The following is a 26,298-nucleotide window of genomic DNA, read 5'->3' on the forward strand; positions in this document are numbered from 1 at the left end:
GATTAAAATAGTCTGACCTGCCAGATTAGATTGTGTTTCAGGTTCAGGTGCTTGAGAGTGTCCAGAGGAGGGGGAAGGGCTGGAAGCACCTCCTGGGAGGGGTGGGTGAGGACTCTGGGCTTGTCTGCTTCGGAAAAAGGAGGCTGAGGGGTGAGCTCATGGATCTCTGCAGCTTCCTGAGGGAGGGACACAGAGAGGAAGGTGCTGGGTTCTTCTCCCTGGGATTTAATGTCAGGATTCATGGGAATTGTCCAAAGCTTTTATCAGTGAGGCTCAAACTGGATGTTAGAAGACATTTCTATACCAAGAGGGTGATCAAGCACTGAAAGAGGCTTCCTAGAGAGGCCCCAAAGCCCTTTAATATTATAATGCCATAACTTCTCTTCAGCCCTGAAGTGGTCAGGCACTTGGACTATGGGATCACTGTAGGTCCCTTCCAACTGGAAGTGTTCTTTCTCTTCTATTTAGATATCCCATGCAAAACCATGTTTGAGGAATTGAGTCGTGGGTCATTTGTTATTAATGATTTCCACATTTGCCACTTCCCTGATTAATCTTACTTATGACAGACATACCTATGTAGTGCTTAATGTTCTTGGTGTACAGGAGCGTTAAGTGGCTCATTATGTGATTCAGATGTTGTTTGGTTAATGAGGAGTGAAATACAGAGTCATAGAATCATTAATGTTGGAAGAGACCTTAAAGACCATCAAGTCCAACCATCAGCTCAGCACCACTACTGTGTTCACCATTGAACCACGTTCTGAGGTGTCACATCCACGTTTTTTGAACACTTCCAGGGATGGTGACTCCATCACTTCCCTGGGCAGCCTCTTCCAATGCTTTACTACCCTTTCCATGGAGAAGTTTTCCCTAATGTCCAAGCCTCCCCTACCCCCTTGTAGACTTGGGCTGATGCAGAGATGCTTCTCCAGTGATGAGGCAGAGCTGTGCTGGTCATGCAGCTGAGAGGGAAGCACAGGATTGCAAACAGGAAGATTATCCTGGGTTTCTCTGAAACCAATCACAGAGGAGCCATCTCCTACCACATCCGTCCACATTCCCACTCATGCCCTGGGAGGCTGGACAGTCAGCCCCATCCATGTGTTTGGGATAGAGGTACCTTTACCAGCAGGAAATGAGCAACTGTATCCGAGCTCTGAACTCTCATCAGATGGGATTGGGCTTTGTCACCTCTGACAGGGCTGCACTTAAAACTCCTGGTTTCTTTCCTAATAAGTTACTCACTGTTTTTTCAGCTCAAAAGCCCTTTGGTGCATATTGTGCCCCCCAAGGAAGTGACTCAGAGCGTCATTTGCAGCGCAGGGTTTGCAAATTGTGATCTTGTCCAATTTGTTATTTGAGCAAAGAGTGGCAGGGAGAGGTGGTGAATAATTCTGGAAGCTTTTAGAAGATTTTGGAGGAGCAGAGCAGACAGAATTTTCTACAGCTAGAGGGGGATTAGGGGGATTAGTGCTGGAGCATGTTGGGTGATTCAGGGTGTTGGGGAAGACTCACAGAGACTGGGCCAGGATATGCTGTTTTGGCATGTAGTTTCTCTCCAGATGTTCTGTTGCTGCTTCCTAGTGTTTAAATGTATCATTTATTCACGCAGATTTTTCAGGAAGACTGATTTATTCTCATTTGGACTATCTGTAATATGGGCAAATAATTGAAGATTTCACAATTAAATGTTACAGTTAAAATTGCCTTTGGCAAAGCACTGTCTGTTGGGAGATAAAGTGACTTTTCCTCTCCCCTTCCATTTATGATATTTCAGTTAATGTCTCCAGAACCAAAATCCTACTGCCTGAGCCTACTTTGCAGTCTGCACCTTTTCTTTCAGTGGCTTCCCACTGCCAGAGGTTAGATGGGATATTGGGAAGGAATTCTTCCCTGTGAGGGTGGGGAGGCCAGAGTTGCCCAGAGAAGCTGTGGTTGCCCCATCTCTGGAAGTGTCCAAGGCCAGGTTGGATGGGGCTTGGAGCAACCTGGCATAGTGGAAGGTGTCCCTGCCCATGGTGGGGGTTTGGGATGAGATGAGCTTTAAGGTCCCTTCCAACCCAAACCACTCTGTGATTCTAATGATGGACTCCCACACTGCAGAGAAGCTGTGCAGTGGACTGATGTAGCTGACCATCTTTTTAGGCCTCTTGAGCTGGCAATCTTCTCCCAAAGATTTCTTTTTTTTTTGAGAACAATTTACTATCTCCCTTTTGAAATAAACAAACCAGTTTCGTTTTACCAGTTATTTGCAAGCTGTGAAAAGAACAGTTGGGATTCATCTGCAAGTCAAATGACTTAAAAATTGTAGATTAGTGAAGAAGCAAACTGAAACCCGAGTGGAGAAATGATGCCTCGTGTGCCTTCATGTCTCCTGCTAATAACAAGAAAGGTGTGGGATGCTGTGAAGAAATAAATGTACTTGGTTCCCCTACAAAACACTTGGTAATGACCACGTGTGTCACCCATGTCCGGGTATGGCCAGGAGACATTTCCTTGTCATCTGTGCAAGAGGAAGCAGGAATTCAGGGAACTCGTCAGCCACTTGACAGGATTTTACTCACAAGCGCAGCTGTGCTTCACAAGAGCTCTTGCAGCTCTGCCTTTCCTTGTTCCTGTGTTTCAGGCCTCCAGATGTGTCATAGCTGGGACAAGTGCTGTAAAGTCTGGTGTCACTTTGCTGGGAGGCTTTTTCCTCTTCTTTTTGTTACTACCAAAGAAATAATTGACTGCATGGTAACAGTGAGGCTGCAAACAGCAGATATAATCTCGGGGACTGACATGGGGCTGCCGTGGCTTGTAGTTCATATTGGGCAAAATGTGATAGAGATATTTGATATCAGAGAGTCATGGACTGGTTTGGGTTGGAAGGGACATTAAAGTCCCACCCCCTGCCATGGGCAGGGACACCTTCCACTATCCCAGATTGCTCCAAGCCCTGTCCAACCTGGCCTTGAACACTTCCAGGGGGGGCAGCCACAGCTTCTCTGGGCACCCTGTGCCAGTGCTTCAGCACCCTCTGAGTGAAGAATTTCTCCCCAAAATTTAATCTAACCCTTCCTTGTTTCAGTTTTAAAACCATTGCCCCTTATCCTGTCACTATTTGCCCACATAAAAACTCCCTCCATTTCTGGCATTTCCTCCAAAATAAATACATTCTCCATGTGTTTTGTTCATTGATTCCTACAGGTGGTAAAGAAGTGCCCCAAGTGCCGCAGTGATGTGAAGAGGCAGCGATTAATCCAAGTTTTCTTCTGGTCATGATCTCACCCACAGAAAGGGCAGGAAGCCCTTTGTGCCAGCAGAAGGCAGTGGCTGTGCTCTGGCTCTTGCTGAGTAGGAGTGGGATGGAGGTTCCTTTAAATCCCTGTGATCCTTGCCTCTGGATTACGAGCTGAGCACCCACACGGATTGTTTTCTGACAAAGGCGATCAAGTCTGAAAGGTCTCACTGCAGGAGGAAAAGCAGAACATTGTTAGAACTAAGAAGGTTAATTTTTTACTGTTTCATCCTCTGAATTCTCCTGTGGCCACTCAGGATGAAATTTTATATCCTGGAGTCACCTGTCATTTATGGGCCCTTCAGGTAATACCAGATCATGGAAAAACCCCGGGAATGCTACTGCAATGGAACTGAGCTGGCTGAAGAGGTCAGACTACCCATCCCTACCCCACCGGTGTTCCTGGAAGAGGTGATTCACATTCACTGTTTGGGGTTTGGCAGCAGCCACTGTCTCCAGTAGCAGAAGCTACTGAAAGGATCATTTGTTTACAGACAAATTCCAGTAGTGGAAGGTGAGCAGAAGGTCCCTCTCAGCTGCTGTGCCCCCCAAAGCCTGATTCCGTCATCCATCATGGTGGGATTTTTTGGAATATGTTTCGAAGGAGGCTTTATTCTTCACTCAGTGCTGGTAGTTCCATGTGCCTGTGTTATCTGATTTGCTTTCCAAGAAGAAAAGGGAACTAAATGATTTAAAACTTTAAAATAAGTAAAGTTAGATGGGTTAAAAAAATTCCTTGATACTTCCACTCTCTGAGAGTAGTGGGTATAAGTGGCTAACCTAAAAAATTGTATCATTTTTAAATCTTCTATAGCTGCTGTAAATTATACTGGAAAATAAAACCATTTTTTCTAAATTAGATTTGGTTTGATAAAAAAAAGCAATTTAAAAAAATAACCAGATATAAAAACATTGGCCCTGGTAGGAACAAGTGGAAAGGTTATACCCTGTAGGTGATCTTCATATTGATGGAATTTGGAAGATTTTATGTTAATAAAATTTTATTCTTAATTGATAAAATTGAAAAGTGAGCTGCATTTTAACAAAGGTTCTGATTTCCCCTGGTTGTAGAATTCAAACCCAGTGTCCCTTCAAATCTCAGAGTTGCTGGCAGTGAAATGGGAACTTTTGTACTTCATTAACAATTAAAATAACAAAGACTTAAGTAGGAATTGAGGTAATTCTGGGCTATCATATATTCTGTCATGTTTAAATCTGTGGATGAACATTACCTTCTAGCCATGTACCTATTCAGTGCAGCAAAACAAGAATAAGTAATGGAGATAAAGTCCTGGATGTTTCACATATAAGTGGGGGAATGACAGAAAAATGTACGTAAATATAGGTGCGTTGTAAAAATGAACAGGAAAATATTTGGAGTGAGGCTGGGAGCAGTGAGCAGTAAAATGTTGTTTATTGGTGGATGGTTCGGTGCCTGGTCTGCTGGGAAGGTCTCTTCCAGGAAAGCTGCAGCTGATTGCTCGTGCCACTGGAGGGAAACCACAGCATGGCCATGAGGGAGCAGTGACGCCACGGCTCTTGTCAGGTTTGCTGATGGAAATGATCTGCAAAAATGCTGCCAGATCCAGCAAGACTGAAGGAAATACTTGAAAAGTATTGTGGGATTAAATCACCCCACACACTTGAAAAGGAGTTGACTGGGACAAGTATTATGATGCTGTTTTTTCCTCTCAGCTAAAGTAGTTTTAAAGCTGTTCTTTTTCCTGGAGTTGTCTTAGTCTGAAGTCTGTTCTAACCTGGTGATGCTCTGTTGTGACACAGGGCAGAGAAACAATGCTAAGAATATCTCAGGGCCTTCAAGAGATTCACAGAATGGTTGGGGTTGGAAGGGACCTCGGGAGATCACCCGGTCCAACTCTCCTGCCAAGGCAGGGGTCTCCTGGAGCAGGGGGCACGGGAACGTATCTGGGTGGGTTTGGGATGTCTCCAGAGACAGAGACTCCACAACCTCCCTGGGCAGCTGTTCCAGTGCTCTGCCACCCTCTGGCAGAGGAAAGCTCTTCCCCATGTTGAGGTGAAACTTCTTGCATGTTAGTTTATGGCTGTTGCTCCTTGTCCTGTAGCTGGGCACCAATGAAAAGAGTCTGGCACCCCTTGGAGATATTTATGTGCATTGATGAGATCCCTCTCAGTCTTCTCCAGACTAACCAGGCTCAGCTCCTGCAGTATCTCCTCATCAGAGATGCTCCAGACCCTTCATCATCTCTGTGGCCTCTGCTGGACCCTCCCCAAGTAGCTCCTTGTCTTTCTTGTACTGAGAGGGAAACTTGCTGAGGGTGCTTTCCATCCCTTCATCCAGCACATTCTATTCCTTTGTCCAGGGAACTCCTTCTCTTCATCTCTTGCTCTGAAACACCGCAGTGTCCCACCCGTAGACGTGCCAGTGCAGGATTTGGTTTGGGGTGGGTTTGTGTTTGGTGCTGGTTTCTGGTGCAGTGGGAATTGCACTGCAGCGGATCTGGGAATCAATCCCTGCTTTTGGCAGCTCAGGACAGATGGAGGCTAACGGGTGCTGGAGATGGGAGAAGTGGATGAGCTTTGAGGTCCCTCTCAGCCCAAACTGTTCCGTGGTTCCATGAGACCTTGAAGAGGGTCTCCAGCAGTCAGAACTGTCTATCATCTAGAAACTTGTTGAATTTACAAGAAGGAAAGACAGAGATAGTTCACTACTTATAAAGAACAGAAAGTGAAAAAACTGGTTCAGAAAAATCTGTATTGCTTTAGGTGCTTCGATGCAAATTACTTAATGCCTGGGGGACGAAAACCCATCCTGGACACTCCTTGTTGATTTTCAGAAGCAAATGACGTGTGGGTTACAGATCATGAAGGAAGTAGATTCTAATTTTTTGATTGCTCCTGCCTTGCAGTGCTATGACTAGACCTGGACCTGTCTGAAGTTTTAGTGGTGTGTCATTGAACAAACCTTTCCTGCTGTTTTTTTCCCCCCCAAAAAATGAAAGGACTCGCAAAAGAGACCAAACACAGCAAAGCAAGATATTTTATCAGGGAAGAGATGAGCCCTGTCTTTGGCTGGCAAGGTGGTTACTGATGGGAAGCAAGGGATTTCTTTGCTTCACAGAATTTTCTCTGAATATTAACAAGGAACCTTATTTTGCAAGAGTGGTTTCAGAACGTAGTGCTGCTGCACGCCCTGAAGTGTGAAACTATGCCTTGTATGGGGAAGAGAAGTCAAAGCCATGGGAATATGATGCTGAATTCCTTTTCTATGCTACCTCCACTGCTCAGAGTCAGTAGTGAGTCACGTTGTTGCTTTCTGGTGATCAGGCACTGACCCATAAACCCATTCTGGGAGGTTTGTTGGACCAACAAAAGAACAGACAGAAAAAGATTAATCAAAGGCCATCGTTCCATGAGACTCCCTAAAAGCTGGAGGTTGCCTGAGGAAGCCCTTTCTATCCCATTTACATGTTGTTTCGCTCTCTAGGAGCATCCACCTGACACATTTTTGTTGTCAAATTCACAACAAAAATAATTGTTGATGAGGCATCGCAGTGCAGCGAGGAGCTGTGGACTCAGAGTTTCCCGGCACATTGTTTCCATCCCAGCAGGGGCATGGCTGGGACACAGGGACAGCCATCAGGTGCCATCCAGGATGTATCACCTGCTATTGTTTCATGCACCTTGTGGGTTCCATGTGAAAGCCAGGGAAGGAAAATTGAAATTGTGTTTCTGCCTCTGGAGAAGGAAACGCTCTGTGGCTCCCGGGTGGTCAAGCCGCAGGCAGAGGGATCCTACTGGAACTCTCCAGCTGGGTGAGCCCAGAGCAGGGCTTTCTACTGCATCCAGTCTAGTGGTGAGTATCAGCCAAAAAAACGTCCTCAGAGGGCTATGCCTCAGTGTCAGAGCAGTGCTGGGAGATTAGCTGATTAATTACTGATCTGATGCACTATGACGAAGCAAAATCCCAGCAGCCCTTGGCTCAGGGATTATGTCAAAATGAGTTACAAAACATCAAGATTACTTTGGAGAGCTACAAGGAATCGAGATAAGCAGTAGAATGAAACATCACTTTAGAGTGGCTTGTGAAAATCAGCCCATCACCTTTTCTGTATAAAGTGCAAATAAACACACCCAGACCTGGCTGCTGGACTATAGTACTGACCCCCCTTGGCTCCTGCTGGAGTCAGAGGTGGGTAGAAACTGATCTTAATGGAAGGAGCTTTGGATTCCTCCTAACCACTGGGGTTTCCTTCTCCTGGGTAGTGGAGAACTGGGTTCGGTTTTCTTGGTGAATGGTGTGTTTAGCTCTTATAGGTTTGGTCTTTAAGAATGTTCAGAATAAAGCCCATAAGATTCTCCATCTGCAGCCCCAGTGGTTGAGAGCTGGAGGCGAGAGGCAGGAGGCAAATGCAGAATTGTTAATTCTCTGTAGTGATCTGCAAAATGAGCTGGTGGTTGACTCCTGAGGAGAAAAACCTCCACATCCTCTCAGGTCCTCATTGTGGTTCCCTCATCTTTCCAGAGACTTTGCATTTGCTTTTTAAGCATCTGCTCTTGACTATTCACTGATGTCTGTTCAGAGGGAATCTGGTGAGACAGGGCAAGACAAAGTGCAGGAGGTCCGTGTCTTGAAGCAGGCACTGGAACACACACTCTGCCAAGGCTGTACCTGCAAGGCTGAGTTCAGTTTTCATTTGAGTCCTTGGAGTCCAAGACTTATGTCACTGTCACCTGTAAGGGATTTAAGTGCTGACCTTCTTAGCTGCTGGATGTTGTTGTCCACAAAAGGTAGGTGTTTAGTGTTACGGTTGGAGCTGGTGTCATCCTCGGTGCTCCTGAAAGGAGAGAGTTAAAGCTTTAGGAATGCAGTGCCCGGGCACTGAGGATCGGGACCGTTTTGGCAGGGTCAGTGCCCTCGGAGGGGGCGGGAGTGGGATGGGGTCTCATCCCGGAGCCCCTGGGCAGAGCCGGAGGGATGCTCCCCACAGCGCTGGTTTCCCTGCCTCCAGCCACAGCCAGAACCGGCCCCTCTGGGACGGGGCAAACTGTGTCCTGACAGCGAGAGGCAACTGCTGTTACTGGGAAGTTATTTGGCGTTTACAGATGGGGAACAGAACGTTCCCAGGGGAATTTCCCTGCCTTTTCCCCTTGCCAGAAGAAAAATTCCACACCAACCCCCTGTAAAACTTAAAGAGCTTTGAAAACTGTGCGAATCCCGCCTGCCTCCTCCCTCCACACAGGTAAATGAACTTTATTGCTCTGAAAGCTTCACTTTTAGAGGCAAATGCAGAAACGAGAGCGAAAGCGACGCTCGGGTGAGGGAGCTCTCCGGGATGGGAAGGTGGAGACGGTGCCGCCACAGCGGGGGATCGGGAAGGGCTCGGGGGCCGGGATGGAGCAGTGATGTCGCCTCCCCTTGCCCAGGAGGGGTCTTTCCCACGGGCCGGTCTATAAAGGTGCTGCCGGCCGCGGGGAGCGGCGAGGAGCGGCGCGGTGCGGAGGTGCGGGACGGAGGTGCGGTGAGCGGAGCCGGTCCCGGCGGACGGAATGGGAAGGGGAGGGAAGGCGGGGAAAGGGAGACCTTGGCTGTTTCCCCACCAGCTCCTGCTCCCTCTCTTTTGCGGTGGGCTGGGGGTGACTTCCCTCCCCCGGGCGATTCTACGTGTCTGGTGTTTGCGTGGGTGATCGGAGCGCAGTCAGAGCCTCCCACCCTCAGCCGCTATAAGGCTCTGCTCCGTCCCTGCGCTGGGGAGAGCCGGCATCTCCCTCGGAGGAAAGCAGGAGAGGAAACCCGGTCTTTCCCTATCAGCCTTTCCCTATTAGCCCTTCCCCATCTCCGTCTGTTTTGACGCTGGCCGGCTGGGTTGAACCTGCTGCTGCAGGAGCTCCGGCCCAGCCAGCAGCAGCCTCTGAGGAATTCTCTCTGTCTCCCCAGATTCCTGATCGCGGCTCTCGGAAGCCCTCGGTGCGATGCCATCCTGCCACGTGCCGAGTTTGAGGCATCCATCCAAGGTAATGAACCTTCTGCTTGTCAGGCTGGGCACGCGTGCTCTGGAAAGGAAAGGGTGGATAAACAAACTTTGGGATTCAGTCCTGTGCTGAGCATCTGTTTTTCCAAAGAGCGTCAGAGATCCTAGGGAGCATGCTCTGTATCTGCTAGTCTGGAAAACTCCCTTCTGCTTCTTGATTTGCAAAGGTGTCTCTTACTGCAAATGGTGGTGAAGGAGGAGAACGTGCTGGAGCTGCTTCAAGTCCTGAATGAGGGAAACTGGGTTGTGAAGGCATCACAAATGGGTTTGGGAAGGGTGCTCTGTCACCTGGGATGGCAAAGGAGGGCAGCGGCTCCTGGGGCTTGGGACAGCATCGGGAGGGAGAACAATTTCTTGTGCTATCAACAATAACAAGTTCTGTAACAGCAGCAGCCGGGTTTGCTGCTCCCGCCTCTGCCAGAGGATGAGCTCAGGGCTCTTTGCGCTGTCTTTGCTGTAGTGGATGTTTCCCCCTCTCCTCCTTTTGCTGGCTGAGCTGGCCTGCGATGCCCAACCCACGTACCAGTGGAAGGATGCTGTGACGAGCGAGAGGATCACGTGCCAGCAGTGCCCGCCGGGGACCTTCGTGGCACAGCACTGCTCCAGGGACAGAGCCACGGTGTGCGAGCCCTGCCCGGATTTGCACTACACTCAGTACTGGAACTACCTGGAGAAGTGCCGGTACTGCAACGTCATCTGCGGGGAGAAGCAGGTGGAGGTGCAGCAGTGCAATGCCACACACAACCGTGCCTGCCAGTGCCAGCAGGGCTACTACTCGAACATGGAGTTCTGCATCAGGCACTCCGAGTGCCCGCCAGGCTCTGGTATTGTGAAGCCAGGTAAGTACCCAGACGGGAGCTGTGCATCCTCACAAGGCTCTTGTCATGCCCCAAAATCTCTGCTGGAGCTAGAAATCGAGGAGAAATACAGCAGCCAAATACAGTGCTTGCCCATAACCTGACCTACTCCCTTTTAGCTCATTGGCACAGTGCCATCCTTGCTGGCACGCTCCTGCTTCTTATCCGAGGAGGAATTTGGTTGGGTTTTTCTCCAGCTATCACTTTGAAAGCTTTTGAAAACCCCAGCACCACACTTAGATGGGATGTGTCAATCCCAGTTACCTGCCTCACCTGAACAGAGCCAGGCTGTGACTTGTCCATCCCTAGAGCAGCTGCTGACCCTCTTCCACAGGCAGGTGGAAAGGTCCAAGCTGCTCCTGATCCTCCATCAGCTCCCTTCTCCTTGCATGGGCAGCCCAGGAGCTGGGAATCTGGACTGAAAAAGGCAGCTGAGGACGTAAGGGCAGGGCTGGTGAATGTGTGTAGCTCTGGGGCTGGGTTTTGTGGGTTTTCATTGAGCAATTTGGAGTGGCTGAGTTGAAAACACACAATGGCCGTACAGCCAGGTTCTAAATCCACAAAACCAGCCTTGTTTTGATTCGAGTCTGAGGCTCCATCTCCTTGTGTGATGCATGGCTCCTCTGCCCCAAATCCCAAGATATTTCAGGGAATTTTCCTGTTGTTTCCCTGCTACAGATTTCTCTGGTCCTTTAGTTGCTCCAAATGTGTGTTAACTCGTCAATTACTGAGGACCAGGCTCTGCCTGGAAACCACAGCAGGGGACAGAAAACCAGTGTGGGCAGCACCAGCAAACCCAGCAGCAACTTGCTTCATACTTTGAAGAGCAGAGTCTTTTGAAATATGGAGGCTTTTGAAGCATGGAGGCTTTTGAAGTCCTTCTATGTGTAGCATGGAAGAGCTCCGGGCTCACCAGCCAGAGGGAAAAATACCTGTTGTCTTCAGATGATGTTTATGATTGAGGTTTGGGGTCTAATTTTCTATAGGACACAACAAAATGCAGTAACATGGCAAAGGGGGAAAAAGATCTCCAAGCATTACAGGGAAGCGCTCTGAAATTAAACATGAAGTTTGTCTGGAGGGTTGGCTTTAGGACAGAGGAGCCATGCAGGCAAGCTGGGTATTTGAGGAGAAGCTGGTTTTTTTGTTATTATTATTTACTTTTTGCAAATGGATTCTTGTGTGGGGAGGACTGTGCCCCAGCCCAGCCACCCGAACACCACAGCAAGGACTGAGTGTCCAGCGTGGTGGGCAGAGCCCTGGGGCTGCCGGTGCTGGTGTTTGGATGGGGAAGGTATGGCCTGGGGGCTGTGGGCAGAGCTTGCTGGTGTTTGGATTGGATGAGGGCTTTGATCTGTGTGTGTGGTCCCCCCATGCAAACTGGCTTCTTTGGAATTTCCCATTTGCAAATAGTGGCTCAGATGTTGGGGTTATGGCTGGGCCTTAGAATCCTAGAATGGTTTGGGTTGGGAAGGACCTGAAAGAGCACACTTCTGGGAAAGCCAAAGCAACAGCCTGAAGTGGAGTGCAACAAGGCAGAAACTGCTTGTAATCTGGTATGTGAAGAGGAGGTGAAAGGGGTGGACAATCTCCTGCCCCCAGAGCCCTTCCCTCTGCTCCCAGGCAAGAGACTTTGTGCAATCCTGCCTGTGTGGCATCATGCCCATGACACAACAAAAGCGGTGGCCTGGAGCCAGGGGGAGCAGTGACAGTGCAGCTGAGGACAGCTGACCTTTCACCTCCACAGAAACTTTTACTTTCACTTGCTCGGGAGCCTCTGGGAAGAAAGGCTCTAGGAAGCGAAGGGCTGGCTTGGCAGCTCAGCCATGAGCCTGGCAGGTGACTTCTACTCAGGTGGTGGCTTTTTCATAGCAGATGAGATGTCCTCTTGTTGTCCTTTCATGTCTGGGGGCTGCTGACAATTTACCAGCACAGGTTTGGGAGAAGGCTGGGGGAAGCACTGCTGTTTGCCCTACATGAGGACATCCAATTCCCAGGGGAGCTGCAGGCAGGGATCATTTCCAAAACATCACCCTCATGCTCAAATGATGTCTGGCATCATCCCCAGCTCCTGCCTCTGCTCCTGTGCCAGCTTGTCACCTGATGGTCCCATTGTCTCCCCATGAACAGGTACCCCCTTTGAGGACACCCAGTGCCACGACTGTCCCCACGGCTTCTTCTCCTCCAACTCCAGCACCAATCCATGCCAGCCACACCAGGACTGTGAGCAGCAGGGGAAGGTCACCAACGTGCAGGGCAACAAGTACCATGACACCCTCTGCATGTCCTGCAGACTGGAGAGAGGCAACACCACACAGGGACCAGGTGAGCCATGGGCACAGCATGCCAGGACCCTGATGCTGCCAGGACGAGGGCAAACTTCCTGGTGACTTTCTCCTACTTAGATGCAAAATTAGGTGAAATGGCTTGTAAAAGCATGGAGTGGTCCATAATTAATAATAATTATGGATAAAATAGTCTGTCTCCCTTCATCTTCTTCCAGTGTCAGTCCCATAGAGCAAGAACAGGGTGCTGGGCTCCAGCAACAGCCACTGCTCAGTGAGAACAAAGAGTGAAATGCTGCTGGATCTTAGCAGGGACAACTGGGAGTGCCGGGACAAGGCATAGTTTTTGCAGCTGAGGTAGCCAGCTTGGCTGCTGGCATGGCTCCTGAGCTCCCTTTTCTCGACTTCACCTGTTTTCCGGAAGCTTTTATTGCAGCCACAGCCTGGTCTCGTGCAGGTTGAGTGGAGCAGAACCCAAGGTTCATGGGAGTTGAGTGTAGGGTGGATTTTGACCTGTCAGGTGTAAAAGTGGAGACGTGGTGTCAACCACGTCACCGTGATGGTGCAGACATAGTGCTGAGCCGTGGCACAGGCAGAAGGTTGGGCACGAGCAGCCAGTGGGCACAGATCAGATCAGAGAATCTCAGAATCCCGAGTTGGAAGGGACCTCAAGGACCATCTGGTTCAACCTTTCTTGGCAAAAGAACAGGGGAAAGGTGCAGGGCAGAGCAAAAGGCTCTGTTCCAAGGGTGCTTTGTAACACACTTCCTCTCCAAGTTAGCGGGTGAGAAAGGGACTGAAAAAACATCCCAAGGGCCTGATGCCAGTTGAGGTGAGTCTGGAAGCTGTTTGGAACCACCTGCTCTACCCTGAGGATCCAGACATGGGAAACAAATTCCATGTGACTGATCTAGGTGGCAGTGAACCTGCACCCTTAAGTTCCAAAAATATAATCAGTCATAAAGCCATAGAACAGCCCAGGCTGGGATGGACTTTGATAATTCATCTCGTCCAACCTTTCATGGGAAAATGAGCCTGGATGAGATTATCCAGTGTCATGTCCTGGAAATCTCCAGTGATGGGGACTTCACCACATCCAGGGGAGGTTGTTCTGGTGTGAAAAAATGTCATTTTTCCATCAGGATGAAGCTTTGTAGAAAAGTTTCAATAAAACTCCCCCACAGAGTGGTCAGTCACTGGAACAGGCTCCCCAGGGAAGTGGCATGGCACCAAGCCTGACAGAGTTGGCCAAAGCTCTCAGGCATGTTGTAGGGTTTTTGAGTGGTCTGTGCAGGGCCAGGACTTGGACTCAATGAAGCTTGTGGATCCCTTCCAATTCAGGACGTCCCATGACTCTAAAAGATTCTCCTCTGTGGTGAGAGAACGTGGAGACTTCCCCCCTTGCAGCTCTTGCCTTTTCATCTTCTGGCACCATCAGCCCAGACACTACTCCTTACAAAGCCTGACTCACACCGTGAGCTCCCTGCCAGGAGCATGATCCCAACACCGAGAATGGAAAGCTCCGTCACCAGTGGGGAGCGGTCCCGGGGGTGGAGGACAGTCAGGTCAGAGCAGTGTCAGCAGCACATGCGTCAGGCACCGGCCCCCGCAGCCAGACCAGCCCCTTGCAGATATTTATAGAGAGACAAGGCCCCAGCAGTGAGAGCTGAAGGATTTTTTTAACTCCAGTTTATCATGATTCCTCTCAGGATACACACGGGCACCTGCTCATCATCAACCCGAGCCTGCCAGAGAGGCAGAGCCTGAGCAGTGGAGCCCAACTCACCCCACTGTAACAGTGAAACCATTCCCAGTTTGCAATGGCATGAAACTGGGCTTATCTCTCCCAGGTTGAGTAATCCTTTGGCCTTGGCCTCTTTAAAATTCTTTCTGTTTTCATTCCTTCTGCTGGATGCACTCCAGCAGCTTCCAGCCCAGCTAGGGCTCTATCTGTCCCATCCCAGCGCCTGATTGGGGCTGTGCTTAGGGCGGGTCCTGTTACAAGATTTACAAATCTGTGTGGGAAAACAGAAACTTTCAGGAAAAATAATGTGTAAATACTTACTGCAACTACTTCAGATTTGTCTGGGCTTTTCCTCTATTCCCTGATGGGGAGGAGCATGGAATACGTATATTGACTTTCTTCAGAACTTTCACATGTTGTTTTCCAACTGCCCCGCATAGGGTGTGTCACTGATGGGAAGTTTGCCCTTCCACCAGACCAGGTTATTCCAAGGCCCATCCAACCTGGCCTTGAACACTTCCAGGCCCAGGGCATTCACCACCTCCCTGGGCAGATGTCCCACAGGGAGCCATGGAAGGGCTGTGCCCTGCTCTCCTGTGTCCCTTTAACCTCCGAGCTGTTTTCCCCCACCAGCCGCAGAAGACGACGACTGCGAACAAGCCATGATAGACTTCGTGGTGTATCAGAACATCCCCATCAAGAAGCTGAAGCGTCTGCAGCAGATCCTGGAGCGCTCACCGAAGAAGCAGGTACCATGGACCAGGGCAGCCATCCAGGAGAAATTCCGGGCTTTCCTCACTCACAAGAAGGAGGAGCACTCCGAAGTCACCAAGGAGCTGCTGGTCGCGCTGCGCCTGGTCAAGCTCCACTCTATCGAGGAGAAGGTCCGCAAGCGCTTCCGGCTGCCCTGAGAGGACAAACTGGACTTTTTGGGTGCTCTTTGTTTTGGTTTTTATCTTCTGAGGCTTCATTAATTTATTCATCTTTCCAAACGTAACTTGAAAAGCAGCATGAGAAATGAGCGATGAAGTTGCACCGTGCCATGGCACCTGTGTCACTGCTGATGGGATGGGATGGGATGGGATGGGATGGGATGGGATGGGATAGAATGTGTGAGCAGCAGCATCCCTGTGCCAGCAGCCAGGGCAGCTCCTGGGAGTTCACCGATTTTCCAGCCCTCAGGAAGGGTCAATATTTTATCAGAAGAAAAACCTGCATCCAGGGCCATTATTTCTGGGGAAGAACCTGGTCGCATTTATAGAAAACTGTTTGGCTTTGTTTTAAACTGTGTAAGTTTGGGGGTTTTGGGGGTTTTAGTCACTTAACAGTATTTCCCACTGAGGATTTGCTTGCATTTTGTTGTCATGCTTCTGTTTGAGAAGGGAGTTTGCTGCTGAGGCACAGGGAGGGAGAGAATGCTCCAAACACACTGGTACAGCTGGCTTGAAATTTATTTCTTAACTACCTGTTTTTATACCACGCGTGAAAGATGTTTTCTAAAGAAAGAAACCAAAGAAGTTATTTTATCATACAACTCTCTGTCACCAGAGTCCTTTCCTAATCTCACTTCGAGGTGGTGTTGGGAGACCCAGATCGTAGTATCTGACCCTGCTTACCCTTGCCTGTTTTTCCCATGTGCTTTTCCACACATTGGCATCCCTGCCCATGGCAAGGCATTGGAACAAGATGATCTTTAAGATCCCTTCCAACCCAAACCATTCTGTGATTCTTTGATCACACACCCCCAGCCACCCTCCTGCCCCCCCTGAGCCACAGTGAGGCTGTGTGCCAGCGAGATGCAGACTGTCTGTGCTGGGATTTATGGCAAGGGTGAAGCTCATGTCTCTTGGGTCAACCCAGCCATGTCCCCCTGAGCCCCAGAGCTGTCCCCAAACCTGACTGCATACTCAGTCAGCCAAGAGCTGGGCTTGGAGCAGTCATGCTGACTGCAGGAGGTTTTTTTAAGCAGATGTTGCTTAGGGAAGTCAACAAGAGTGACCCCTGCGGGCATTTTCCAGCCTGTAGCAACAATGACGCAGAACTACATTTTATGTTGTGAATGAGTTTGACTTTTTATAGCTCTTTCTTAGCTGAGCAGTTGCCAGGAATAGTTTGTGGTTCAAAAGAGGAATATTTTCCCCCAGCTTGGAGCTGTTTAAAGCTCTCTGAAGCGAGTGCTATGTGGAAGTGCCCCCGCACTGGGATCCCAGACTTGCAACATCTTACCCCAGCTTTGGGCTCTGAGGATGAAGCAGCTTGGGGACCCTGGCATTATCCTGGGTTAGTTCAGCTGGGGAAGAAGGGAAGCAAATGGCTGAAAAGCAGCTGAGGGGAGCACTCACCCCTCTGTGTTGAGCCTGGGCTGATCCTGGGAATCCCCTCAATCCTGGCAATCTCCTTGAAGCTTCGTCAAGCCTGGCCTTGAAATCCTGCCAAGGAGCTTCACAGGTGACCAGAACTCCCCCTCCCAATGCTCAGTTTTTACCATGTCTGATCTCTGCCCTTCCAAGCTGCTTTATCCCAGTGGATGCAGCTCAGTTCCTTAGTGTCACTTACTCTGAGTCCCTTGGCCGGAACCAAGAGCAGCTGGGGCAGGAGATGAGGAGGGTTTCCATCGGAGCACTGTGAGAACTGAAGCACAGCTGCAGCACTTTGCTCCAAGGCAGACTGCAAAGCAGGACACCCAGTGCTGATGGGTTGAAGGCTGGAGCAGCTGGAGCCTCCAGTGTTGGCTGCAGCTCCTTGAGGGATTCCTATTGTGCTGCATTGCAGTTATCCTGACTCAGCACAGAGCATTCAGCATCCTTGGTCTGAAGGGGAACAGGAACGGAGAGTTGTCAGTGCAGGAACTGCCTCCCACACCATCCTGGCTTCTTCAAATATGTATTTACCACGGGAGTTGAGAGGGAGGGAAAACAGGAATATTATTGGCAAGAAGCTGGATGCTGGTTTAGTTGTTTAGTTGGGTGACTTTTCCAGAGAAAAAGGTGCCTTTTGTGTGTAATTTTTTTGCTGATAGAAGACTTCAGTGCTGAGGTGGAAGTCCCTGTGGGGCCTGGTGGCTGAGCTCATGCTGTCATGTTGTCCTTGGAGTTTGCTGCCCTTCTCACCAGCAAGGAAAAACCTGGGGTGTGTACTGGAGGCTTCCAGCAGTTGTGCAGCCAGTCTCAAGGAGTCAGCTCTGGTCCCTGGGCTCCTGGGTGAGCTGTGGCTGCTCTGGTGGTGTCTTGTGGCCAGGGGCTCAGTCACGATCTGGGTCCAACCAGGTGCTGGCAGAGGTGGAAGCAGAGCAGTTGTGGTCCAGCCATGCCCAGCCCTGTGCCTGCTGAGCAACGCCAGAGCCCAGCAGCTGATAAACACAGCCTGGGCAGTGATCCCGCTTCTCCCAGCACCCAGCCTCCCCCTGGGCTGCCCTGGCCTAGAGGAGAGCCCAGGAAACAGGTTTTTTTTGCTGAATGCTGGAGCAGAGGAGGGAAGTTTGGGGTCCTTTTTATTATCTGGGGGGTTTTACTTAATATCCCGAGTGCTCCACCCCACCTGGACACCAGTCAGCACAGAATCTTTGTCCCTTCAGACAGAGTGGATTCAGCAGATGCTTTGACAGGCTTGCTCTCACCCGGAGGTTTGCCAGAGTTTATGTCCCACCCCTGTGCCTCCAAGGGTCACTACCCACGTGCAGGTGTGGAAGGGCAAGGAGAGCTGCCAGCTCCTCCCCATCCTGTCCAGAACTGATGCCTTGCTGAGCCCTGTGGCATCCTAGCACTGGGTGAGGGTCCAGCATGTCTGACCCCCACCATGTCTGGCACTCTTGTGCCTTGGCAGGTTGCAGTGGGGACCACAGAGCTCAGCTCGGTGAAGGAGAGGGTGATTAAATAACGGGATGGCCCAGACTGTGTCAGAGAGCTCTGCACTTACCGCCAGCAGCCACTGCAGCACTGAGGGGCTGGCAGGGGATGATGCCCTATGCTACCAGCAGCTCCCCAGCTCAGTGCCACCGGTGACTTGCTCTGCCAGGGTGTCTCCAGAGCACCCACGTGTTGTTATTGTGCTCCACTCAGGAGGTTTGGAGCCTCTCCTCAGTCCCCCCCGCTCTGACCCAGGTCTCCTCATTGCCAATTTAGCTGGAATTTCTGCACAGGGAGTTTTCTGCTCACATGGGCTCGTGGGCAGGGTGACTGAGGAGGATCTTTCTGGTAAATATTAACCTTTATAAGGGTGGCCAAACAGCCAGGCACGTGAGTCCTGCAGGGCTTCCAGGAAATGTGCTTTGCTGGAAAAGCTGGGATAAGCACCACGTGGTGCGAGCCCTAGCATTCTTGACCTCTAATTCCATTGTCTGGCACCCAGACCACAGGGAGCACTCCCAAACCACCCTGGCTTGGTCATGAGATATTTTGCCTTTTCAGTTAATTGAAGTTAAGAGGATAAAAATGCCTTTTGTTTTCCACTGTAGTTTCCAAAGCCCAGAGAGAGAAGAGGAAGAGTTGGCAGTGTGAGCTTTTCCCTGATGGTTTAAAAGACCCTTTCCTCACAAGCTGTGGTAGAGGACAGCACGTGGTAACATCTAAAAGTAGATGCAGTGCTATCCCAGGATGACTCAGATACTTAGTACACAGAAGACAATTTTCCAAATGCTACAAGCACTACATAAAAAGCCAAGCCCACACGGTTCTCCACGTCAGGCTTCCCTCTGCTGTTAAACGCTTAAGAGATAAAATCCCACAAAACCACCAGTTGGTTTAAAGTGCTGAGGTGGATTAGGTTGGTGCCATGGGCTCCTTGGCCACCTGTTACCACAGCCAGGTGTGGCAATGACTCAGGCTGATGGTGATGCCTCAAACCCCGGAGCACTGGTGGCAGGAGCTGACGTGCTCCCAACCTGGTCGCTACAGGAGCAGTTCAGACATGTCCCTTTTCATCCAAGGAGAGCACCGTGGGTGCTGGCCCAGCTGCAAAGTTTGGAATGGGCTCAAGGAATGACTAACGTGAGTAGAAGGAGTCAGAGGGAGTTTTTCTAGTGAGGTCACACATAGCTGGCTCATGCCTTGACCTCCAAGTGGGGAGAGCCAGGATTGATAGAGGAAACCAAGGAGGGGAACTTTTGAGGTGTGCAGAGAGATGCAGAGAGGATGAAACCAGTGCAAATGCATAATCCAGCTTGTTGAAACAGCCTGGAGCCCTCTTGGCCCCGGGGCTGCCACCTTGTCATATGTACGACAGATAAATTCACTCTCCTGTCTGCAAATTTTCCCACCCTCCCATGTTGCTCAGCAGCTGACAGCAGGTTGAGCCCTCCACACACTGTGGGAGAGCACTCAGGGAGTGCTAACTCACACCAAACTTGTTTGCATTCATCCATCACCATTCCAGAGGCACCAATTTTATCTTATTTTGAAGCATGCTTCTATTTTCCTTCCAATGGTAGCGTTTTCCCTTCTGGCTGTAATCCTGTGTGCTGTGTCCAGGCTGTGCCTGCTGAGACTCATCCCTCACTGCAGTGACCCAAACTTCCTGGTGCCAGGGCTGGAGTGGGACAGTGCCAGCCGTGTTGGAGAAGCAGAGGTGAGCCTGAGGAAGTCAATCCTGTCCTAGAGCAGGAGCAGAGAGAGCTGAGATGTGCAGCTCGGGGCAGCCCAGCCTGTGGGGCAGAGAATGTGGATGTCAGGAGGTCCTCTTTTCCCAAAGGGACTCATCTGCCTCATTCCCACCCCTCCTCAATTTATATTTTCTGCTCTTTTCTGTGTTCAAGGAGCTTTCTAACAGTGGGAAGTCTCCAAAAGTGAGCAAGGAGAGGCACAGCAGGTGACCTGTCCCAGATGGGGCCAGGGGGATACAAGGGAACTGAGTGGTAAGGACCAGGGCACTCCATGATGAGTTGGTGTCACTTTGGGCAGGTGAGGAGATGGAGATGGATCAGGTGCTCTTGGGTTGAGTGGGGCTCATACCACTGCTGTGCATCCAGAGCTGGGTGAAACTCTGCCTCCCAAGCAGTTCTCCTGTATTTTTTAAAGAAATGAGAGTTTTTGCCTCATGTTGACCAAAACCAGAATCTGACTGATAAATCCTTTCAATGCAACTATGAAAACCTCCACGAAAAACATTGATGAAAAGCATTGAAAAACAATGAAAAACATTGATGAGAAACAGTTTGGTTTGTCAATATATTCCTATTAAAGCTCAAACATATTTTGGCAGCCTGATGACCCTACAAGTGCTGCTGAAGGGTCCCCAGTTCAAAACCATGTCTGGCCTCAGGGTGCAGCAGGGGCTGGGGGGGGTCACTCCCCACCCTCACCTCACTGTCCAGCTGCCTGTGCTGGTCCTCAAAGGGCCTTTCTGTCCCCCTTGTAAAATGGCAGAGTTGGAACTAGATGGTCTTTAAGGTCCCTTCCAGCTCAAACTGCTCTACGATTCTATGAAACAGGATGATCTTTCCAGATTACACATTCCAAGTGTGTTAGGATGTCTTTGGAGTAATCATGTTCCAAAAAAGCGAATTATTGCTGCCTGCTGCTGAGTAAGCTGAGAACAGATGATGATACCTCTTATCACCATCTTCTGGAGTAAATTCAATTATTCAAGAATATTTAGTGCTCAACAGACTTGTTCAGACAATACTGTAGCACTGAGTCAACCATTTAAAAGGCAGCTAAAGAAATACTAACATGAAATTGTCTTTTTTTAACAAAAACTTGGATTTGGTTTCTCGTGGTAGTTACAGAGCACAATGCTGTAGTTCTCACTTCTTCCTAGTGTTTGCTTCCAAGCAAGTGTTGGGAGACCACTTGTCCTTCACAGGACAGGTTGGTTTTGCCCTGAGAGGTTTAAAGGGTCACTTATAGGGGCAGCACTGACCTTTGCTCTCTGGTGACCAGTGACGGGATCTGAGGGAAAGACTGGAGCTCTCAGGGGAGGTTTATGTTGGATGTTAGGAAAAGATCCTTCTCCCAGAGGGTGCTTGGGCATTAGAACAGGCTCCCCAGGGCAGTGGTCACAGCCCCAAACCTGAACCAGAGCTCAAACAGCATTTGGACAATGATCTCAGGCACATGGTGGGATTTTGGTGTGGTCTGTGTGGGGCCAGGAGTTGGACTTGATGATCCTTGCAGGTCCCTTCCAACTCAGGATGTTCTATGATTCTGTTTGGTCAGACATTGTTTGGCTCCCCTGACCTTGCTCCCACGGGACTTGAGCTCTGATGATCAGGTCTGGGCACTGCCTCGTCTCAGCGTGAATAAAATTGGAATATAGTAGTAAACTTTCTGGTGCCCTTTAACTTAAAAGAATTTTCTCAGTAACAAAGCCATGGCCACAACTACAATATCTACACAAAACACTCTCCCTGTTTAGAACCACGAGCCCTTGACATGTTATTGTCTCAGTCAACAGGAGTCTTCCCTCAGCAACTCTTTGCCCTTGAAAAACAATTACAGTTACACAATGTTTAGGGAAAGAGGGCAGAAAACCTGCTGTGTCTGAGCAAGCAGAATCGGGGATCCCAGACCTCATAGTGCCACGTGGATGTGGGGAGAATCAAGGTTCCTATTGTGGTATCCTTTGTCACTGCTCACCCAAGCATCACCCTGGGCCATGCAGTGCACCAAGATCCTGTGCTTGGTCTGGACGTGGAGGAGCTCCAGCAGTGCAGTGACTTAGCTGTAACATGGGAGTGGAGCCGGGAGACTTCATCATTTTCCTATGAAAACACAAGGAATGATGACTTCCCAGCTATGGCTGTGAGGACACGAGCTCGGCGAGGATGGGTGTTGGGTGGTCAGTGCTGCTGAGCCTCAGGCATGTGGATTTTAGGGTGTTTTTGAGTGGAAAGTGTAAGGCACCAGAAAAAGAGCCCAGACTGGCTTCAGGGACTTGATCCAATGTGCTTGCTCAGCCTCGGTCAGATCACACAGATTCCCTGCTGCTGGTTTCTATTCCTGTCTCTCTCTACTTCCTTCTGTGATACTGCAGCGTAGCAGGTGGTTTATTGGACTTCTTTCAGTCTTCCCAGAAGCTTAGAGCTCTTTAGCTGGGAAACTTGGGAGATAAGAATAGGAGTGTACATTCCCCACTCCACGACTCTGAACATGAAAGGACAAATCAACTCTGAGAATAACAACACCAAGTTCTTCTTTCACCCAGTTTCATGTGTTGTGTGCTGTCATGTCACAGAGGAACAACCTCGCCTGTGATTCAGCACCTCTTGTCTGCAGAGATCCCCTGCCCTTTGATACACCACATATACTCACAGGGGAGTTACTAGTCTTTCACAGCTTGTGGTGTGGGCTGTCCCATGATCCTCCCTCTTCTCGTGGCATGGAAATGAGCTGTCAAAATTTCCACCACGCTGAGGATGTGGGTAGAGCTTAATCCTTGCTGCGTGGGATTGGTTGGTTTTGGTTCAGTTGTCCTTTCCCAGGAGGCCACAGTTGCCTTTGCCCCCATTGCTGTGCCTGCAGGGCAAAGCTCTGGTGGTCAGTACTGGGGGTTTAATGTATAACTGCCAATATCTCAGTTAAAAATAAGCCGTGTTTGTGTCAGAGGAGCAAAATCTTTTAACAGGGCTGGATATGCCTCAGTATCCCCCAGGTCCTCTTGTTCCCCTGGCAGAAGAGCCCATCTGAAAGCCTTTGGTCACAAAAACCAGCAAAAGCTCAGCATGGAGTTGAACTCCATGATCCTTGTTGGTCCCTCCCAACTGAGAACATTTAATGAATCTCTGAAATACTGAGTTGCCCATACACTCCTTTGCCTGTTACTGTTACAGGCAGTGAGGTGGTGCTGTGCGTAACACCAGCTTCTGGGAACAGCAAATTCCTTATTCCTCCTTATGATTGCTTATAGAATGTTTTTCTTCTTTGTGGGAGTCTGACTCAAAAAAGAAAAAATCCTAATGAAAATCTCCAAAGAAATGATATCAGGTTCTTTGACTTCTGAGAACTGGCAGAGGAGTTCCTGGCTGTGAACCGAACTGTGATGCAACAGGAACAACTCCAGAGGCTCCTGTTTAAGGAAAGCACTTAAGGATACACTCAATTTTACAGCGAATTTAGTTTGCCCTCAGAAAAGTGCTTCTGGTATATGCTGAATACAGATGGCTTAAGGCTACATGGGGTCAGAGTGGATTAGTTCCTCCAAATGTTTAGCATAAAATGCATTCAGCTGAAGGATATATATTGAAATGATGGAGAATCATAGAACCCCAGAATTCCAGGTTGGAAGGGACCTCAAGGATCATCTAGTCCAACCTTTCTTGGCAAAAGCACAGCCTAGACAAGATGGCCCAAGCACAAAAAAGTTACTACTCCTGAGTTAGCAGTGTTAGTGAGAATACTACATATTGGTCCAGCAAGGGTTTTGTCTCAAGGAAAGGATCCTGTGTGTTCCTAAGCAAATGTATCCAGTGCCTCACCTTCACAGCTACCTTGGATAACTCATGGGAAAAGTGAGACTGCACAGACATCCTCAAGAAATGATGTGAGGAATGTGGTATTCAAGAGGACACTCATAACACGTAAATTTTGAAACTCATTAAGCATCAGCAGCTTCAAGGAAAAAGTGAAACCAAGAAGGAACAAGGAGATTCCTTCCTCCGGATTTTGTGTTTATAAAGAATGTCAGGCAGAATTCCAGCCCTGTGTAGTTAACTGCTGATGTTCCTCCTCTCCTTGTTTCCAGCTGATGAGCACCTCGTTTATGGGAAATCTTTGGGCAATTTTTTCTCCAGTGCTGTTGCATATTGTGCTGTCCATGTTTTCTGCACCAGATCTCTGTCATTTTCCATGAGGTCTGATTCTTTTTAGTACCATTTTGTTGCTTTACCAGCTCCCTTCTGACGTAATAGGTGAAGGCTTGTGATCAGATGTTGTGCAGATGAAGTTATACGAGAGCAGACACTGCTGAGAGCTGGGACTAGATCCTCATGAAGTCTGGGAATAAAAAAAGCTTGAGTGTGTGTAAAGAAATGAATGGAAAGCCCCCAGGAGTTGTCATGGAAGCTGGTTTTACCAGAGGAGCAGAGAAACAACTCCCTTAGGGATTGCAGAAGCACAAAAAACAAACCCCAAGGGTAAAGCTGCAAGAAATGCCCGAGGTCAAGCAAACAATAACTGTGTTATCCACCAGGAATGTTTCACATGGGATTTCCAAGTGGTATAAAATCCCAGTGTAAAAAGTACCTGCTCCAGTTTCTCTGGCATCCATTGTAAGAGCTCAGCAGAGGGGCAAGGCTCTTGGCACCTCACCACTGCCCCTTATCTCTCAGGAGAGAAATTCATGGCAAATTTTAGTAGGAAACTGTGCCAGGAGGGAATTTTGAGAGGCCACCCAGCCTAGAACCTGTCTGCATGGCAGAGGAATTCAGCCTGTCTTCATTAGTTGTCCAAACTGCTTTGGGGAAATCTATGACAAATACTTAGGAGCCTGAAAACAGCCCCAAAGCTGAAGGCAAACTCAGCCAGTGGTGCTGCTTTGGGTAAAAGGAGGAGCAGCAGCAGAGCTGGACATGGAGAGAGAATCCACTGTCCTTCACATATGGACACTGCTGGCTGGGGCTACCAGGAATTATTGTCCACATTAACGAGATTTTTTGATTTAAAGGGGTATTTGTCAAGTGCAGTAACAGTACCACTCTTTGCCTTTCTCTAGAAGTTCTCTCCTTGAACTAACACTATTTGCCAGGAGAGACATCCCAGGATACTGTTAAAAATCCAGTGAAATGCCTAGATCAATTCAGCACCCTCCAAAAGTATTTTACGGCAGGTTTTTAGCTGAGCCTTACATTTTCAAACCTGCACTAATAGGTCAGTCAGTTAATCAAGAACATTCTTGGAAATCATGACTAACCCAACAATCTCATACACAGCTAAAACATCATTGCTGAGGAGACTCATTCAAGATTGTGATCTGTATTATGACAGCAGATTCTTTGCCTAAACAAACTGTTGGATATGCTGGATGTGTCAGCAGTACACAAGTAGGATGATAAGGAAGAAGAGACTAAAAATAGCCCCGTTAACCACTAAAACTACCCTACAGCACTGGATGTTAAGTCCACTTCTTTATGATGGCTTGATTTCAGTTTAGCAGAGTAGGGATGGCCAGGAGCACAGACCCCAAAGAGCATCTGTTTGCTCCACTTTCTGAGACAGATGTTAGCAGCCAGAGACTGGACTCTGGACTTTAAGATGCTGGACTTTGAAGCTGGGTCTGATTTGTCTTGGCATTTTCTGTGGTTCTGTGGGATGGGAGGTCCTGGGAAGTGGGGTGAGCTCTGACGTCAGCACCACTGCAACGCAGACCCTCAGTGCAGCCGTCACTGCTGCCTTGCACAAGGACAGGACAGGATCAGGTTGGACCAGCCAGAACTGCTGTACTTCAGTTACTCTGTGTCCTTACAGAGTTCCAAATGAAGATGGAATTGGCAGCACACAGACAGCACTAAGACTCAAAGATTCACTAGGATTCTAAATGCTTTAGAGGTGTTTTCTTAGCTCTTGTCTCCTACTGCTACCAGCTAATGAATGCTTGCATAGGAAATTCCAGATAGGTGAGAGAAATGTGATCATCTGCCAATGCTCAAATAAGGCAAGTGGGATCCCTGCTGAGGTTATTAGACACTTACCTTTATCTCATGGACAGCATGCCAAAGGAAACAGGGATTGCAAAGTGCAGGGGACCAAACTTTTTCTCCTTGGGAAGATAAAGCAGCTCTTCAGGCAGTCACACTGCTGTGAACAGGCATGGGCAAAACAGGTGCAATGCAAGTATATCAAAAATCTACATTGAAACTATTCAGAAACATTCTTGCTTTGTTTGAGATCTGGCAGGAGGGTCACTTAAAACAAAAAAAGCATTTTAAGTAAGTCTGCGTTTCCTGTAAGTATAAAATGTGGTAAACTATTAAATTTCTGATCAAAATATAAAAAATTGTCCCATCTGCTGGGATACTGCTCTGGTAGCTCCCTTTGAATTAGCGTGAACTTCATGCTGCTGGTTTCAGAGAAATCCTCCCTGATTTGTTGTGGCCAGAGCATGCTCATACATACCTATCTCAGCTTGGGCATGTCTCTGGGGAAAGGACTCTGCACGCCTGAGAACTTGGAATGCTGAAGTCAAAATA

General features: G+C 48.9%; 2 protein-coding genes across 9 annotated transcripts in view; both read left to right on the forward strand.

Moving 5' to 3' along the window:
* Positions 1-4,464, forward strand: part of RTEL1 (regulator of telomere elongation helicase 1) — a 45,815-nt gene extending 41,351 nt beyond the window's left edge. For 4 of the 5 annotated variants that reach the window (XM_039563408.1, XM_039563412.1, XM_039563410.1 and 1 more), the window contains one exon: positions 3,193-4,464. In XM_039563408.1, the coding sequence (XP_039419342.1) occupies positions 3,193-3,267 (75 nt within the window). In that variant the 3' untranslated portion in view covers positions 3,268-4,464. The remainder of the gene's footprint in view (positions 1-3,192) is intronic. The other variant, XM_039563411.1, reaches the window with a different exon arrangement.
* Positions 4,465-7,820: 3,356 nt separating this feature from the next.
* Positions 7,821-15,715, forward strand: TNFRSF6B (TNF receptor superfamily member 6b). Of its 4 annotated transcripts, none has more exons than XM_010396913.4 (5): positions 7,821-8,505; positions 9,201-9,277; positions 9,755-10,133; positions 12,282-12,476; positions 14,814-15,715. In XM_010396913.4, the coding sequence occupies exons 2-5, from the start codon at positions 9,236-9,238 to the stop codon at positions 15,089-15,091; spliced, it is 894 nt and encodes a 297-aa protein (XP_010395215.1). In that variant the 5' UTR covers positions 7,821-8,505; positions 9,201-9,235; the 3' UTR covers positions 15,092-15,715. The 4 variants fall into 4 exon arrangements, with proteins under 4 accessions (XP_010395215.1, XP_019139915.1, XP_010395214.1 ...); XM_019284370.3 differs by lacking the exon at positions 7,821-8,505 and adding an exon at positions 8,614-8,779; XM_010396912.4 differs by lacking the exon at positions 7,821-8,505 and adding an exon at positions 8,853-9,059.
* Positions 15,716-26,298: the final 10,583 nt, after the last annotated feature.

This window comes from Corvus cornix, chromosome 20 (genome assembly GCF_000738735.6).
Source record: "Corvus cornix cornix isolate S_Up_H32 chromosome 20, ASM73873v5, whole genome shotgun sequence".
Lineage (NCBI taxonomy): Eukaryota > Metazoa > Chordata > Aves > Passeriformes > Corvidae > Corvus > Corvus cornix.

Bases quoted from the DNA above. Each gene is read 5' to 3' on its own strand.
- TNFRSF6B (XM_010396913.4), top strand. From the start codon at position 9,236: ATGCCATCCTGCCACGTGCCGAGTTTGAGGCATCCATCCAAG. The intron at 10,134-12,281 runs GTAAGTACCCAG...CCCCATGAACAG, and splicing joins CTCTGGTATTGTGAAGCCAG to GTACCCCCTTTGAGGACACC. The intron at 12,477-14,813 runs GTGAGCCATGGG...TTCCCCCACCAG, and splicing joins CAACACCACACAGGGACCAG to CCGCAGAAGACGACGACTGC.